This window comes from Bos javanicus, chromosome 1 (assembly GCF_032452875.1).
Source record: "Bos javanicus breed banteng chromosome 1, ARS-OSU_banteng_1.0, whole genome shotgun sequence".
Lineage (NCBI taxonomy): Eukaryota > Metazoa > Chordata > Mammalia > Artiodactyla > Bovidae > Bos > Bos javanicus.
Genome location: NC_083868.1, coordinates 144,184,199 through 144,201,440, shown reverse-complemented (window position 1 = coordinate 144,201,440; position 17,242 = coordinate 144,184,199). Strand labels below are relative to the sequence as shown.

General features: G+C 53.2%; 1 protein-coding gene across 8 annotated transcripts in view; it reads right to left on the bottom strand.

The window, feature by feature from the left end:
- Positions 1-14,902, bottom strand: part of TRPM2 (transient receptor potential cation channel subfamily M member 2) — a 50,288-nt gene extending 35,386 nt beyond the window's left edge. For 2 of the 8 annotated variants that reach the window (XM_061423175.1, XM_061423166.1), the window contains exons 1-3: positions 6,262-12,238; positions 5,484-5,572; positions 886-1,054 (exon numbers count right to left, since the gene is read on the bottom strand). In XM_061423175.1, coding sequence (XP_061279159.1) covers positions 886-1,054; positions 5,484-5,572; positions 6,262-6,435 — 432 coding nt within the window. In that variant the 5' untranslated portion in view covers positions 6,436-12,238. The other 6 variants (XM_061423130.1, XM_061423140.1, XM_061423150.1 and 3 more) reach the window with 6 other exon arrangements.
- Positions 14,903-17,242: the final 2,340 nt, after the last annotated feature.

The window sequence follows — 17,242 nt, the reverse complement described above, 5'->3', positions numbered from 1 at the left end:
TCTCTGTTGACGGTGCCTCAGCCTGAGCCCCACGGCCTGACTCCAGTCTCCCCACAAGGCAACGTGGTGATGCATCAACAGCAGCTCATGGAGGGGCGGGGCTTGGAGGTGGTGCTGAGGAAGGCAGCTCTGGGGCCAAGTTCACCTGTACAACATGCTGTTTAGCCTCTTTGGCCACGTGGGCAGCGACTCTAAGAAATCGAGGAGGAGGATCACACCCAGCCAATAAGAGGCTGGGGTCCCAGAACTGCAGCACAGAAACAAGTGACCCCACCAGACCCCTCAGGGCAGAGCTACCCACGAGCTGTCATAGAACCCTCCAGAAGGTGGGTTAAAGCCAGGGGACTGGGACTCTGATTCAGCAGGGCAGGGGTGGGGCCCTAGTCTGCTTGGCAGCGCTGCTGGCCCAGTGACCACCCTGAGATTCGCAGCACCAGAGGGAGACGCCGGCCAGGCCTTGGCCCCCTGCTGTTCCCATCCGCACCCCCGTGCCCCCGGGCAGGCCTGGGGCCCTAACCCACCCTGCTCCACCACCTGCAGGGCTCTCAGCTCTACTACTGGCTCTCCTTGCCAGCCCCAAGGCCTCCCCACTGCCCATCACCCCCGCCTGCGTGCCATGTGCTCTCCTGCTCCCTCCTGGCAGTGACAAAAGCCATTCAGGCCACCCCCTGAACTTGCCATTGTGCCCCGCCTGGAGCCCTGGCAACAAATCCCTTGAGGGCACCATGTAGCTCTATTTGCCATGCAGAGCCCTCCACCCCACCCCCAGCACTGGGCAGGTGGGTTCTGCAGCCTCTCACTCCCTCCCTAAGGAGGTCCGGCCACTGCAGTCACCTAGGGTGGGCTCTGGTCCATCGTAAGAACAATGGAGTCATGGAAACCAACCTTTCCCACTTTCTGGCCCAAGCCCGTGAAGACGATGTCACCGAAGGCGTCTGTTGGCATCTCTCTGACATGCTTTTTTGGGTCCCATTCCTGGCCCTGGAAGGTGTGGGACCCCGTGGCCTCCTCCAGGTGCTGCTCACGTGGGTAGCCGCACTCACACACCACCTTCCTGCAAAGGCAGCGGGATCACCAGGGGCAACTGATGCCTGCTCCTCTCCTCAGCAGGGATAAAGGAGGCCCAGTGGAGTCATGACTGGCACCCCAGCCACAGAGTCAGCGGAGACACATAATTGTCAAACATCTAAAATCTAATGACAAAAATCTTGAAGGTCAGAAATGATACTTTACCTGTTGGAGGAAAATAATTGCACAATTGATTTTGAATCAGAAGTCAGAAATTAGTGCCAGGAAGAATCCACACAACATTTTTCTAAATGGAAAACTACCAACCCAGAATTCTGCATCCAGCAAAAATATCATTCCACGTGAAAGGGACATCAAGACACTCTCAGATGAAAGAAAACCAGGGAACTGGTCAACAAACAAACTTCCCCAAAGAAGATGGCTAGAGGAAGTTCTCTAAACAGAAAGGAAATGATAAAAGGAGGAATTCTGGAATATTAGCATGTTGTCAAGCAGGGGATTTGTTTAGACACCAATGCCTATGGCCGGCTATTTGTTCTGTAAGTGAATACTGAGACATCTTTAGTCAATAGTGTTCAGGTGAGGAAAGATGTGTTAAGATGTATTGCTCTGTCTCTGGTCAATAACTTGTTGAAAACAAAGAAAGAAGAATGGAAAGAGTAAAACTACGGGTGCCTGAATAAACACATTTTCCTCCTCTTGAATTTTCTGAAGTATGTTTGACGGTTGAAGCAAAATTGCACCATGACCTAATATGTATGTGGAGGAAATTTTGTAACAGTTATAATATAAATGGGGAAGGGCAAAGAGGTGTAAAAGTGGGAATGTTTCTACATTTCCCACAAACTGGTGAATGTCAACACCAGGAGACTAGGATGAGTTCCCAATACACATGGATATCAGTAATATGTGATAAGTTAAATATATATAACGTAGTACCTGGAACAACCAGTAAAAAGCTATAAAAGAGATATAGGCAAAAATAGCATAGATAAACCAATTGGAACTCTAAGAAAAGTTCAAGTAACCCACAGAAAGGCAGGAAAAGAAAAATAGAGAAATATAAACAAACAAAAAAATACAATGGCAAACTTAAGTCCTCATTATCAATGAAAGTGAAAGTGTTGGTCACTCAGTTCTGTCTAACTCTTTGCACCCTCATGGACTGTAACCCACGAGGCTCCTCTGTCCATTCTCCAAGCAAGAATACTGGAGTGAGTTGTCATTTCCTCCTCCAGGGGATCTTCCTGACCCAGAGATCAAACCCATGTCTCCTGTGTCTCCTGCATTGCAGGGAGATTCTTTACCACTGAGCCACCAGGGAAGCCCCAGAGATTGGCAAAGTGGATAAAACATAATAAGATCCAATTATTTGTCATCTACCGAAACCTCACTACAAATACTATGATCTAGGCTGGTTGGCTCCTCTGCAGCAAACAGGAGCCTAGGACCAACACACACAACTGGAACGGATCACAGAGGCGTTCCACTGGGTGACAAAAGCCAGCCTTGACACATCACCTCGTGAAGGATTCCTCTTATGTGACATTCAGCACCCAAAACAATTGTAGGAATGAAGAGCAGATGAGTGATTGCCAGGGGTTATGGATGGTGGGGTAGAAGAAGTAACCACTGGTGGGACCGAGGGGTCCATCTGCAGTATCTTCACAATTTCTTATAAATCTATAGTTATTTCAAAATAAAAAGGTCAGAAAAGCACACGGTATAGGCTCAAAGCAGAAACACCTAGAGCTGGGGCTAGAGGGATGCACGTGGCCCCCCAGAGAGAACACCCGTCATCTCTTTTCAACTGCCACCTCCTCCCTTCCTCCTTTGTCTTGGTGGGTTGAAATCATTTTACTCCTTTAACGCCGTTCGTGGGAGGAGAGAGAGGAGACAGCAACTATGCTCTTCACAGCTTGTTAAATTGGAAATCTACACATTTTTTTAGAGTGCTACTTTAGCTAGTAACAGGTGACCTAGAAGACAAGATACAGATAAGACCAAATCAAAAAATCTGACACCAGGTGAGACGTGAGCCCAGCGACCCCAGGGGAAAACACGACCGGACCTAGAGAGAGAAAATGGGTTTCCCTGTAGCTTGTGGAATGTGGCCTTAGGGGCTCCGACTCTCAACTTCTCAATCATTAAACGGGAGAAAAAAATACATTCTCTGACCCCTGACCTGCAGAATTTGTGAGGGCCAAATAAGGTTCTAGATGAAAGCTAACATATAAAATTTGTGCAGGTTAACTAACCGTGCAGAAAACCGAGGCTGCAGAAAATCAAGAGGCCAAGGCCCACCCTGTGCTCTGTCTCCTGGTCTCCTGGGTTCAGTACCCCTGTCCCACTGCTCAGGCCGGGGCCTCCTCAGGCCCAGGAGCACTGGCCCAGCCGTTAGGAACTCTGAGCCCACCTTCTTCTATGACTCCTTGTGTGCAGGCATGCTAAATTGCTTCAGTTGTGTCCAGTTCCTTACGACCTTACAGACCATAGCCCGCCAGGTTCCTCTGCCCATGGAATTCTCCAGGCAAGAGTACTGGAGTGGGTTGCCATACCCTCCTCCGGGGGATCTTTCCGACGCAGGGATCGAAATTGCATCTCTTCTGTCTCTTGCATTGGCAAATTGGTTGTTTACCACTACCACCACCTGGGAAGCTCTCATGACCCCTTAGGGGACTCAGATCACTTCTAGACCTGTAGGGCTCCCCTGAGCACCACCCGTGAGCACCTCCATTCAGGTAGGAGGAAGCTGGGTCCAAGCTGGGGAAGGGGGCCACCAGGACAAGGACTCCGTCTTGTGTCCTTGACCAAGGCCACCCCAAACTTTCTCATAAGTTGTAACAGCCCAGAATAGCCCACACCCTCCCCTCCTCTCTTTCAACCATCCCCCAACGAGATTAGGTCTTCAATCAACAGAGTGTTCCCAAGCCTGACCCAGAGCAGGAAACCACAGACTGTGACCCAGAAGCTGAATAATCAGAGAATTTTCATAGCACTCTTGGCCCATGTGGGTAAGTGGGGCTCCACCCCCTTTCCCCTCCCCTCACCAGCACCTCGGGACATATGAGGAAGAAGCTGCCATGGGGAGTTACACACACTCAAGTAACAGCCCGCCCCACCCACCGCCCACCCCAACACAGCCCCCATGGCTGCTCCTCGCATGGGTCCAGGTACCAAGAAAGGTGTTTCAGAAGTTTCAGAGCCAAACATATCCTGAGCGCCATTCCTTCAAAGAGGGACAGAAACACTGAACAGGAAGGAGCCCCATTTCTGTCTCAGATACAAACTGTACCCCAACCCTCACTGACCCCTGTGGATGTTTCTCTGCTATTTGTTCAGAATTCAGAGGACAGGAGGGGCTGAGGTTGGACAGATGGCACCCCTTGAACCTCTACCGACCAGACCCGGGCTCCGCAATAACCTTCTTCAAAGGGTTTTGGAGCCAATGACTCCTGCAAGGAAACCTGGGCCTACTGTTGTAAGCTTGCTTTAAAAACTAAAATCACAGACCTCAGTGCAAAGCCCTCTGCACATGGTCAGAGCAACTGGCCTAAACTTGAACTCTGATCACTACTGAATACAACCTTGAGGCCATCAGCTGGATCCTGATGGCAAACTTCTCTGATGCGGGGGTCCCCCACGGCCTCCGAGGAGGAAGGGGGGCCATTGTCTGAAGAGGAGCCAAGCTGGAGTGTGAACCCCCAAATGGGGCACTTTTTGTGACAACATCCTGGGCACGTCCCAGGAGGAACAGCATCATGGTCGATGATCATGCACCTCTGGCTCCAGATTATCATCCTCTTCCATCATCCAGACACGGCATGCCCCTCCCCTCTGTATTGTTCACAGTCTGAGCTGGACGCTGGCTATCTGTCTAGTGGGGAAGTCATAAAGTGACTCAGCCACGGTGAGAGCTCAGAACTCATCTGAGAAAACCACAAAGCCACATAATAGCAGTGCAGCAGGAAAGACAAATACAGAGTGTGGTGGAGGGACGGGTTACATCCTGAGTGTGGTCAAGGAGGGCTCCATGGTGGAGGCGGCATCACCAGGTGACAAAGGAGCGGAAGTAAGAAACAGTGAGGCCTGTTTGCTGCAGAGTGAGGACTAGGGTATATCTGGAGGGGAATGTTCCGAGCACCCCAGGCTGGTATATACACTGGAACTGTCCCCTGCTGAGGCTCTGTCAGCCCTGCCCTGGTCAGCTACTCCATGTGGAAACAGGGAAAGAAATGTGTTAGTCAGTCAGTCATGTCTGACTCTGTGACCCCATGGACTATAACCCACCAGGCTCCTCTGTCCATGGAATTCTCCAGGCCAGAATACTGGAGTGGGTTGCCACTCCCTTCTCCAGGGGATCTTCCCAACCCAGGGATCAAACCCAGTCTCCTGCATTGCAGGCAGATTCTATACTGTCTGAACCACCAGTGGGAACAGAACAAGCCACTCACCCAGCATCAGACAGTTTGGAGCTTTCCACAAAGTATATGCATTCTTTCTTCTTGATGTTGTCAGAAATCCATGAACTCAGGTCTCCTTGCTGAGGGTAAAAAGGTCACTGAGAGATTATCAGGCAGTTAGATCAGTGCCGTTCCAAAAACCACACCCCACACCCCATTCAGGCCCACCCGTGAGCCCTGACACCCTTCAGGGTCTTCCTTCAGAGACAGGACACCGAGGCCTCCCCCACCACCTGCCGGAGATCCTCAGATGCAGACCCCAGAGGGAGGAGGGAACCTGGGGAACCGCTCCTCCTGGGCCCCTGGGATTCCACAGCCCTTTACAGTTTGTAGGTCAGCGCTGCCTTCCTCGGGAACAACAGTGTGATGCAAAGGTGACCACGAGTATCAGGACACCCGCCCACATCTGTGGGACCAGGCTAAAACGTGAGACACCATCTTCACACCCAACCAGTGGTGTATGACATTCAAATGTCCCCAACACAAGCCTGCCTGGGGCTTTCCGTGCAGCCAACCCAGGCTTCAGCTGGTGCCTGGGCCTTCCTTGTTGGGTAAAGGAGGCAAAGTCATTGCACAATGAGGCAGGTGGGTGTGGGGGCTTACCCAGCACTTTCCCAATTGGAACCAGGACAGGAACCAACCCAGGGGCATGGACCCGGGCCCCCAGTGCTCTCTCCAGGTCCCCTCTGCTGGGTTGTGGTCCCCAGCAAAACTAGGTGGTCACTGTGCCCCACCAGGGCCCTGGCGGACCCAGTGACCCCAGCTCTACCTTTTCACAGCTGCTGAAGAGGCACTGCGACCTCGTTCTCCTGCAGAGGCCGGTGCTGCTCCACCGGAGGTTGGGGACCATGGCCAGGTCGGCCACCCTCCTGGGCTGCACCCCAAAGCTGTCTTCCTCCCCGGAGCTGGCCTGATCCCGATGCCTCTTCGCCAGTAACTCCATCCTGATGCCCGGCTCAGGCTCCACAGAACGGGCTTGGTCCTGCTACCTCAAAATAAGCTTCTCTCTGGCTTTTGAAGCCAGGGGGCCTGGAAGTGAGGTAGGAGGTGGGTGGGCCCCAACGTGAGCAATTAGACATTTTGAGGAAATTCTCCTTCTAACATCTCAAGGAAAAGTTACCTTGGCAGGAGCAGAGAGGAGCTAAGCTCTGATGGAATAAAAACAAGACAACCACAGTTTTCGTCCTTGAGGTCAAGGAGACTCCCCCCAACCCCTCTGCACAAGCACAGAAACGTTTGGTGGGGGTCCAAAAGGAAGGAGCACTAGCCCATAATATGTCCTGTCAACCTCTCAGAGACCCTCGTGCTGGAATCCGTCTTGGCTAGAAGATGTACCCGCACACAGGGGAGGGCCCTGAGTCAGCCCAGATATGGGCAGAAAGTAGGATAATTGGCCAGAGGAAAACAAAGACCCAGAAAACGGCCCCATATAAGCCATCTAAGCTGCCCCCGCTGCACACAATTCTGTGAACCTGACCAGGTGTCTATTTGCAAGTATCCTGTTCTTAATACGCACTTTACTTGTCCCACTGCTTTTCATCTCTTTGCTGATTTCTTTCTTCAAAATAGTCAAGAACCGAACCACTAGTTACTGACTCTAGCCACTGATCCCTGGTGGTCTAGTGGTTAGGATTCAGTGCACTCATCGTCACAGCCCAGGTTCAATTCCCGGTCAGGGAATGAGATCCCACTTGAAGCTGTCATACCCCAAGACCACCCAAGGTGAGAAGCCAGCCACCGGGCTGCTGCAGTGGGCCAGGGAGGGCGAGTCAGGTGTTTCCTCCTGTGGGACCCCACTGCCTTCTGGTTTGCACATTTTTCTGACTGCCCGAGCTCTGGCCTCATCAGGTGTGGGCAGTCTCGAGGCACGCGTACAGCCACGGGGCTCAGATGCCCCTTCATCCTCTTTGGTCACCGTGAAGGGCCAGAGAAAGAGCACCATGCCCACCCCCACTGCTCCTGTGTGCCCGGTGATGCCCGGGAGCCCAAGACCAGGGCAGAAACCGCCCAGTCCTCACACACAGTGCTCACGATAGGGTCCCAGCCTCCTGCTTCCAGACATGGGTCACTTCTTCTGCTTTCCCAGAAGAAGAAAAGCCCCCACTGCCCACAGAGCTGGTTTTGGGAGTGGCAGAGCCTTGCACTCTGTGACACGTACCCTCCAAGTAGAACAGATCCTCTTTTCTGAAACCCTTGCTCTGACCCGGTCTCCATCACTGGGGTCTCGGTAAGCAGTATGACTATTGCTTACTCAGTTATTCATAACTCAGGTTATGAATGTGAAAATAAATACATGCAGACCCCATGAGCTTCCCTGGAGACAAGACGCCCACAGTGACATCTCATGACATCACCCATATCACACAAGGTGTCATCCAGGGAGGCCCCACTGCCACCAGCTGCTCCAAGGGTGTGAACAGGGGCAGAGGACAGGTCGTGAGGTCTCCCTCCCTCTCCCACCCCAAAGCCCTTTCTGGCCACATCACCCTCCCCCATACAAGACGGTCACTGATGGTCACTGACGGTCCTTTCTCTGCCCATTGTGGGGTCCAGCATAGGTGGCCCCAAAATGCGCCTCAGAGACATACTGATTATTTTGAATTTTAAAATTTAAGAAGAACTGACTCGTTGGAAAAGACCCTTATGTTGGGAAATATTGAAGGCAGGAGGAGAAGGGGATGACAGAGGATGAGACGGTTGGATGGCATCACTGACTCAATGGACATGAGTTTGAGCAAGTTCCAGGAGTTGGTGATGGACAGGGAAGCCTGGCATGTTGCAGTCCATGGGGTCGCGAAGAGTCAGACACGACTGAGCAACTGAACTGAATGAATTTTAAGGATGAGATGTTAGATAGCATCACTGACTCAATGGACATGAACTTAAGCAAGCTCCAGGAGATGGTGAAAGACAGGGAAGCCTGGCGTGCTGCAGTCTATGGGGTCACAAAGTTGGATACTACTTGGCAGCTGAACAACAACAAAAATTCCTTAAGAGACAACCAACAAAAGAGGGCCACTCTTCCCCTCCCTTCCGTCTCCTTGGGAGCAGGGCATAAACCCCTCCTGTGAAAGGTGCACCCCTGCACCCAGAGACAGAAGGGCTCTATCACCAGAGATGCAGGCTCGGGGCCAAGAGGCCTGTGTAAACCAGCCTCGTGACTTCTTCCATTGACTAAAGCCCAAACTCTTTAGATCCTTCACTCGCTGGGGACCCCAAACTTAAGTGTCACTGCCCTGTCAATTCTTCACTAGTGTATGGTTTCTTTTCCTAAATATACTATTTTATACTAAAAGCTGCCTGCTTTGCCCACTTCTTAGGTCCCATGCCTATGGGACCTCCAGGTGCATGAAATTAAATTAGTTTCTTTTTCTCCTGCTGATCAGTCTTGTGTCAGTTTTATTATAGTTCAACCATAAGAACCCAAACAGGAAGCAGAGGAAGTTTCCCCTCCCAACACTTCTCATCTAGCTTCAACACGTGGTCACCGTGCTCTGGTGGAGGGGGGCTGGGGTCTGCCAGGGAGCGAGGCGCCTGCCATCACCTGGCCTCCCTGGCCCACCCTCTTCTGGGCTATTCAGTTCAGTGCTGGGCACTTGGGGTCAGGGCTCAGGCCACCTCTCACCTCTTTGTCCTCACTCCTCCCCCTGGGCAGCTCCTGCCCCCTTGCTTCTGGGCCAGGGTCACTCCCAGACGTGCTCACACCTGCGGAGAGGAAGGGAGCCAAACCTCCCTCCCGTGGAGGCACCGCGACAACTCAGGACATTGTTTCCAGGAGTGGGTGCTGATGCTACAGACACCTACAGACGCCCAGGCAGCTTTGGACCTGAGCAACGTGCAGAGTGGAAGAGTTCAGAGGAGTGCTAGAAAAAGCCTGCATCACCACGGGCACACAGAACGAGTGCGGCGACAGCTTGGGACAGGAGAGTGGTAGGCAGTGCCCCAGCCTCCTTAGAGAAACCTAAGTGGTCACCAGCAGATGCTTGTAGAAAGAGGGGTGGTGAAGGCCATTCTGATGAGTCTCAGATGGAAACAGGGACCATGTTATTGCAAACTGAAGGAAAGGCAATCGTGTTATAAAGAGGTAAAGAGCTTGGTGGACTGCTTCTTTCCTGGTGTTTTGTGGAAGACAGAACTTGTGAGTGATGAAATTTGACTGAGGAAACATGTAGGCAAAGTGTTGAAAGTACAGCAAAGCTTCTCTTGAGTACTTACAGCAAAATGCAAGAAGAGAGAAATGACCTAAAGATGGACTTCTAATCACAAAAGACTCAGAGCTTAGAGAGTTGGGAGATGCTCAGCCTATTGACACAGAAAGGGTTGAGAAAGCTTATTCAGGGAAGAACATAGAGGGTATGGCTGGACTTGCTCAGGACGGAGGTGGGCTGGCCGTTTTCATCCAGCAGGGAGACTAGACAGCATCTCAACAGAGTCAACAGAGGCCGGGACTTGCCTCCGTGACAAGGGAGGATGGGCCCCAAGGCATCTCATGGCTCAGGGGGCAGCACAGGCCCAGAGGGAAAGGGCACACAGGGCAGAATGCTCTCCTGGGGGCCCAGCTGCCCTGCGCCCCTCCCATCTTGGCCTCCTCAGCAGCCCCAGGAGTGGCCTGGTGTGGCACGGGGTGACCCTGCATGATGGCCTGCACTCTGACCAGGGATGTGCACACCCCCAGGGCTGGAGGCAGGAGATTACACATGGTTACTTCCACTCAGAGTTGAAGGATGGAGGTGCCCAAAGCCTGTGGCAGAGGGCAATGTGTGGGGGCGGGGCGGCCCCAGACCGGAAGAGCCCCTGGCCTGAGATTCCAGCCGGGAGGGTGCAGTGGGCTCTGCACAGCAAAGCCTCGGGGCAGGACCATCCCCCAGTGGTCCTCAAGGCTTTGGGCTCACTTAGGACCTGTCACCCTGCCTTCTTTCCCACTTCCCCTTTCAGAATGGGAATGTCCACCCTCTGCCTGGCCTTCCACTCCATTCTGGAAGCACACAGCTTATTGCAACCAAGCAGGACCCTATAAGGGGGACTTCCCAGGGCAGGTGTGTTGCCCACATCCTCTCTTGTACATTTCCTGAGTGGTTTTACACGCATGAAAGCCCCACCTCCACCAAATTAAAGATGTTAATTACTTGATGATCATAAGCATGTAGCCCCCAGACCTACTGGAGCCTGAGGACTGATGATGTTAGCCCCCGAGACCCTGCCCTGTTGCCATCAACCAGTGGGAGATGAGAGAGCCGTGCACGAGCTGATTAGAGAGCCATGCACGAGCTGATCACATACCCTGTGACCACTGCCCCCCTGCCCCAATGGCCTGGATTTTAAAAATGCTTTGCTGAAGGCTTCAGGGGTTCCAGATTTGGGGGGCACAAACTACCCATCTGCCCTTGTTCAGCCCTGCGGTAAACCTTTCTCTGCTCCAATGCTGATGTTTTGGTTCCTTTAGCCTCCCTGTGTGTCCATCGAGCACGTGAACTGGAGCTCAGTGCCACTGACTGTCTGGTTCCCCAGGCTCACGGCTGGAGAGGACTATGCCCCAGGGTGAATCCACCTCAGGTCTCCCCACATCTGATTTAGGGGAGACTTTGGAGTGGATGCTGGAGTGAGTTAAGATTTGCGGGCTGTTGGGATGGAGTGACTGTATTTTGCATGTGGGAAGGACACAATTTTGGGGGGCCAGAATGGGATGGGCTGTGTTCCCCTAAAATTCCTATGGGGCATTTAGGAGGTGGTTGGGTCAGGAGGGTGGAGCCTACATGAATGGGATCAATGCCCTTGTAAAAGAGACCCCCGAGAGCCCCAGGGCCCTTCCTCCACGTGAGAACACAGGAGTCTGCTCCCAAAGTGGGCCCTCACTGACCACGCAGTCTTGGACTTCCAGTCTCCAGAACCACCAACCACACAGTCTTGGATGGCCAGCCTCCAGAACTGTGAGAAATAAATGTCTGCTGTTTATGAGCCACCGAACATGGTCTTTGTATAGCAGCCAGGATGCACTGAGGCAAGCAGTGAGCGGCGCTGGCCCTGCAGTCCTCAGGAGCCGCCTGGCACACCCCTCGTGGCAAAGGGGGCTTACTCAAGAGTGGCCTTTACAGGGCCACCTGCTGTCCTAGTCGGCAGCTTGCCAGACCTCACAGTCAGCGTCTCGGGGGAGCAGACCCGCAGGAAATGTTCCAGGTGACAGAAGAGGAAAAGAAGGCTCTGAGAATCTCACAACTGGGCAGCTAATCTGTAAGGGGACCGGGACTCTCCAGGGCTCAGTCCTGCAGCCAGGGTCCCCAACCTCCAAGACCTACTGCCTGATGATCGGCGGTGGAGCTGATGTAATAATAATAGAGACAGAGGGCACAATAAATGTAATGCACTTGAATCATTCCAAAAGCATTCCCCCATCCCGGTCTGTGGGGAAATTATCTTCCACGAAATTGGTCCCTGGAGCCAAGAGGTCAGGGACCACTGTTCTACGGGACAAGTGACAGAAGGAGCAATAAAGGACTTGGTCTCAAGAAACTCAAGTGTGTTTGCCCAGATTCACAGTTTTTGGATTCACACATGCCCATCTCAGCACACTCACTAGAGGCTTGTGCACATCTTCTCAATCCCAGCTGCCAACAGGTCCCTAGGAAACGTGTCAAACACCATTCCTCACACCCACCACTCATCAGACTTTGAAGGGCAAAGCCATGTGTAACCATTCCCATGCCCAGCGCAGGGGGAGTCTGGCCTGACCCTCCCCTTCCTCCCCTCCACCCACACCCTCCACACCACACCCAGACCCCTGCCCAACAGTCTAAGCCCTGGGAGAGTCCAGAAAACCAAGCTGACAATGAACTTACAACCCCCGCATCAAACCTTCTCTGGGGTTCTTTTCCCCAGAATCACACCATCAGTTGCTCTCTTCACATCTCACCTAAAAGCAAATTTGGCCACCCTGTTATATAGCAAAAATTCTCCATGAGCAATTAGCAACCTCAGATATTCAGATGACACCATTCTAATGACAGACATTGAAAAGGAACTAGAGAGCCTCTTGATGAGGGTGAAAGAGGAGAGTGGAAAAGCTGGCTTAAAATTTAACATCCAAAAAGCGAAGAACATGGCAGCCAGTCCCATCACGTCATGGCAAATAGATGGGGAAACAATGGAAACAGTGACAGATTTTATTGTCTCAGGCTCCAAAATCACTGCAGACAGGGACTGCAGCTATGACATTAAATACACTTGTTCCTTGGAAGAAAAGCTATCACAAACCTAGACAGTGTATTAAAAAGCAGAGATACCACTTTGCTGACAAAGTTTGTATGGTCAAAGCTATGATTTTTCTTGTAGTCATGAACAGATGTGAGAGTTGGACCATAAAGAAGGCTGAGTGGGGAAGAATTGATACTTTTGAACTGTGGTGTTGGAGAAGACTCTTGAGAGTCCCTTGGACTGCAAGGAGATGATTGACTGCAGTCATTCCTAAAGGAAGTCAATCCAAAATATTCATTGGAAGGACTGATGCTGAAGCTGAAGCTCCAGTACTTAGGCCACCTGATGCAAAGAGCCACTCATTAGAAAATACCCTGATGCTAAGAAAGATTGAGGGCAGGAGGAGAAGGGGGCAACAGAGGATGAGATGGTTGGATGACGTCACCAACTCAACAGACATGAGTTTGAGCAAGCTCCGGGAGATGGTGAAGGACAGGGAAGCCTGGCGTGCTGCAGTCCGTGGGGTCACAAAGAGTTGAACATGATTTAGGGACAGAAAAGCAACAACAATTAGCACAGGTATGTTGAGAAAACTCTAAAAGGAAATGACTTCCAAGAAGAAAGAGAATCTGACCACTAGGCCTGAATATTGGAGAAGGAAATGGCAACCCACTCCACTATTCTTGCCTGGAGAATCCCAGGGACAGAGGAGCCTAGTGGGCTGCCGTCTATGGGGTCGCACAGAGTCGGACAGGACTGAAGCGACTCAGCAGCAGCAGCAGCAGCAGGCCTGAATATAGTAACAACATGCTGCTGCTGCTGCCAAGTCGCTTCAGTCGTGTCCGACTCTGTGCGACTCCATAGACAGCAGCCCACTAGGCTCCCCTGTCCCTGGGATTCTCCAGGCAAGAACACTGGAGTGGGTTGCCATTTCCTTCTCCAATGCATGAAAATGAAAAGTGAAAATGAAGACGCTCAGTCGTATCCGACTCTTAGCGACCCCATGGACTGCAGCCTACCAGGCTCCTCTGTCCATGGGATTTTCCAGGCATGGAGTGGGGTGCCATCGCCTTCTCCAGTAACAACATGCTCACCTACAAATGTCATCCAGCACAAAACACTAACAAAACGTGAACCTGTGGCCCTAGAGAGGAGTGGGGGGCTGACAGGAGCACAGGGTGAATGTTCCCATGGGGACTCACCCAGACAGGGCTCCTCCTGGTACCCCACCCTCCCCACCCCAGAAGACTCACCGGTAAACAGAACCACATGCTGGTCTGGGCACACTGGCTGCTGCCCTGTGTGCGCCCCCTCTCCACTCCTCTAACCCTGTAGCTGCTCCCTGAGCTCCTCCTCCAGCATCCTTTGAAATCCTGGCTGTGACAGCACTTCGAAGACTAAAAATAGCCACATGCGGGTGAAGGGCAAAGGAACCGCCAACCACGGAACTGGGCCGGGAGGTCTTGGGGGCGCGGGTCAGAGGAAGAGCCTGAGATGGCCAAGTCCCAGATGTCCCCAAGTCGCGACACGGCGCCTCCGGAGAGACCGCACCCAGCCGTGTCGCAGCGCCTGCGCCCCGCGCCGCAGTCCAGCGGACATCCGCACTCGGCCAGCCGCCTGCCTGTGGCAGCAGTCCCGCACCCCCGCTGCAGCCCCACACCCCCGCTGCAGCCCGCACGGCAGCCCGAGCCGCGCCCAGCCCAGCCCTCTGCACTCCGGCGCACTCACACTTGGGAGCTTGCTGCAGCCTTCCACGACCCCCAGCTCCCGCGCCCGCGCCCGAACCCAGCCGCATCCCTTGGCCCACGCACCCCAGCCTGGGCTCCGAGCCTTGTGCCGGCCCGACCCTCCCCCTGGATCCTGGGGCATCCTGCCCTTGATACGCGCCTCCGCAGCACCTCGGTTCCCTCCACCCGGGCCGGCGTGCGTACCCACCCGCTGAGAGGCCCGCGCTCTCGCGTCACTCGCGCCGCCGCCTCCGCGGCTGAGCAGGACCGCAGCCCTGGCCCCGCGGGGCCCCCGCAGCGTGTTCCGCGTCACGGCTCCAGAGAGCGCAGTCCGCCCCGTTCCGCACTCCAGACCAGAGCCCAGGAGGAGAGACTAGCCCTTTGGAGCCCGGTCTGTCTCCCCAGATCCCCTCCCAAGAGGCTGGCGCCAAGTGTGAACCCGGAGGAAGTTCTTATCAAGTCCTAACCGCTGGGAGGTGGGGCGCAGGACTGTACTGGGGCTGTGTCGGAGAATGGGGGCCCCGAGACTGGGTGAACCACTTCCCCTACTGGTCTGCAGCTGCCCTGCCCCATCTTCCTAGGGGCCCCGAGCCAGGAGCCCATTCCCTGTAAGGCAGGATCCAAGGCACCAGGAGGAGCTCCACACAGGGTTCACCCCAGCAGGTGCTGCCCCGGACCCACAGGTGCCTCATCTCCACCCTGGCTGCACCTTCCCAGTCCTCCTGACTGGAGCACAGAGAGGACTGAATGCTGACTCCCGAAAAACTGATCGAAGCTTTTCCTACAACCCCAAATTCCCTCACCACAAATCTCTCACCCCACAGCAGCCCTCTGCCCTCTCCTTCCTGGCTGCCACCCCGTGCGGCCTCATGACCTAGGGAAGTGAACAGGGTCCCGTGCTCCCTCTGATTGCAGGGCCAGGGGCTGCCAGCTGACCCTCATTTCCTCCTCTGGGTACATGGACGCAGTGTCCAGACTCCTGCCTAGAGCATCCTCCTCTGGAGGGCCTTTCGCCTCCATCTGCCTCTGCCTCTCTGCAAAGCTGCTAGGTGCATTGACCAAAGTGCCCCAGGTGCCCTGGCCAATGGCTGGCCCCTGTCTCACTCGCCCACCACCCAGAGGTTTCCAAGCAGCTTGGGGTAAGTGTCAGAACCCATCAGAGCTCCTTGGACAGCACTAGATCATTTTCTCAAGTACTTTGAAGATGACTGGAGTCTCTCTTCCAAGGTGGTTGGCACCAGCAATGGTGGCTGTTACCCAACAGCTCTCATATGCAGGGCTGCCCACTGCAGGGGCACAGCACCTAGGCATCATGGCTGGTCCACCAGATTGCAACTCTGGTCTGTAGGACTTCACATTGCAGGGGCACAGGCTCCATCTGCCACAGCTGCATCCTCAGAGCAGCAGGAGCTCAGTGAGTGGCCATCACAGCGGTTATCCTGCTACATGGACAGCCACAACCCCTAAGAGGCATCTCAGACCCTAGTCAACAGGCAAAGGAAGCGGAGACCCACCCGTGTCCGCAGCTGCTTCTCAGCAGCTCTGTCCACGCTCTCGCCCAGGGCTCCTTCCCCAATGCCCTCTGGCCCGAGAGTCATCTCACGTCTAAAAGCATACTAAAGGGAAGTTAATATTTCATGACACAGCAGTAACTGCAGAGCCGTCGGACAGGCTGGCTTTCATTTTCATGTATCCCAGGGCCTTCGTGGAAATATCACTTAAGGCCGAGTATCTCATGAACCAGGTTTCTGACAAAACATTTGTGCCCAAAGGGTCCCCCCTGGGGCTCATTCCCTTTTAGAAAACCACATATTTCACAAGCAGGTCATGCTCCATAATTGCAAAACCAATTATGAAACATCTTTTCCATAAAAATAAAAAGCAGGAACCATAGAGTACAAGATCATTAAATACTGATCCTGACTGAGGGGTGTTTCAAGTTCAGATAAAGGAAATGCAGAGTAGAGGACTTTGTTCCAGCACAGACATCATGCCAAAAACATAAAGCCCCTTGCTCTGCCAGCCAGAGAAAACCACAGTCACTGAAAAAGTTACTAGCATGGCGTGCTCTTGTGAATAATACATTGAAATAGAGAGGCGAGGCTGTTGGCTCCTTGGAGGAAGAGCTGGGGAGGGTTGGCAGAGGAAGGCGGTGAGAGTCCGGGGGCTGGGAGTCCCAGCCCCTAGACATGGTCTGCCTGTGGTGAGTCTTCATGAGAAGCCTAGAGAGGGCGTACAGACTTTTTTATAGTGGGCCAGATGGTAAATCATTAGGTTTTGCACCTCCATTTGAACTACTCTGTCCTTACAGCCAGAGAGCAGCCATTGGCAAAACACAAGCAAGTAGGTCTGACTGTGTGTCAATAAAACTTTACTTATAAGAACACGCAGAGGGCCTGGCTATGTGCCAATAAAACTTTATCTACAAAAACAGGCAGTGGCTGGATCTGGCCTGTGGGCTGTAGGTTGCTGAACCCTGGTCGAGAGAGAAGATGAAAAGTAGTGGGCCTAATGCTGGGGGACAACATTGTTTTCCTTCATCACTTCATTGATGAGGTCAACAGATGGCCTCCATTCTAGAAACGTCTAATCAGAAAAGCCTGCCCAATGAAGTAAGTGGGTGTGGTGTGCTGCCCAGGAGGGTAAAGACTGTGGACACCCTAGTGGCTGAGTGCCATTCCAGAAAGTTCTACCAGATTGCCCATACATTCTGCAGTGACAGTGATGAGAATGGAGGTAGAAATGACCCGGACAGTCAGGACATGGAATAAAATGAATAAACACAGGCCAGTCTTTTCTCTACAAGTCCTTTCTGTGCTTTGCCACAGAGTCCAT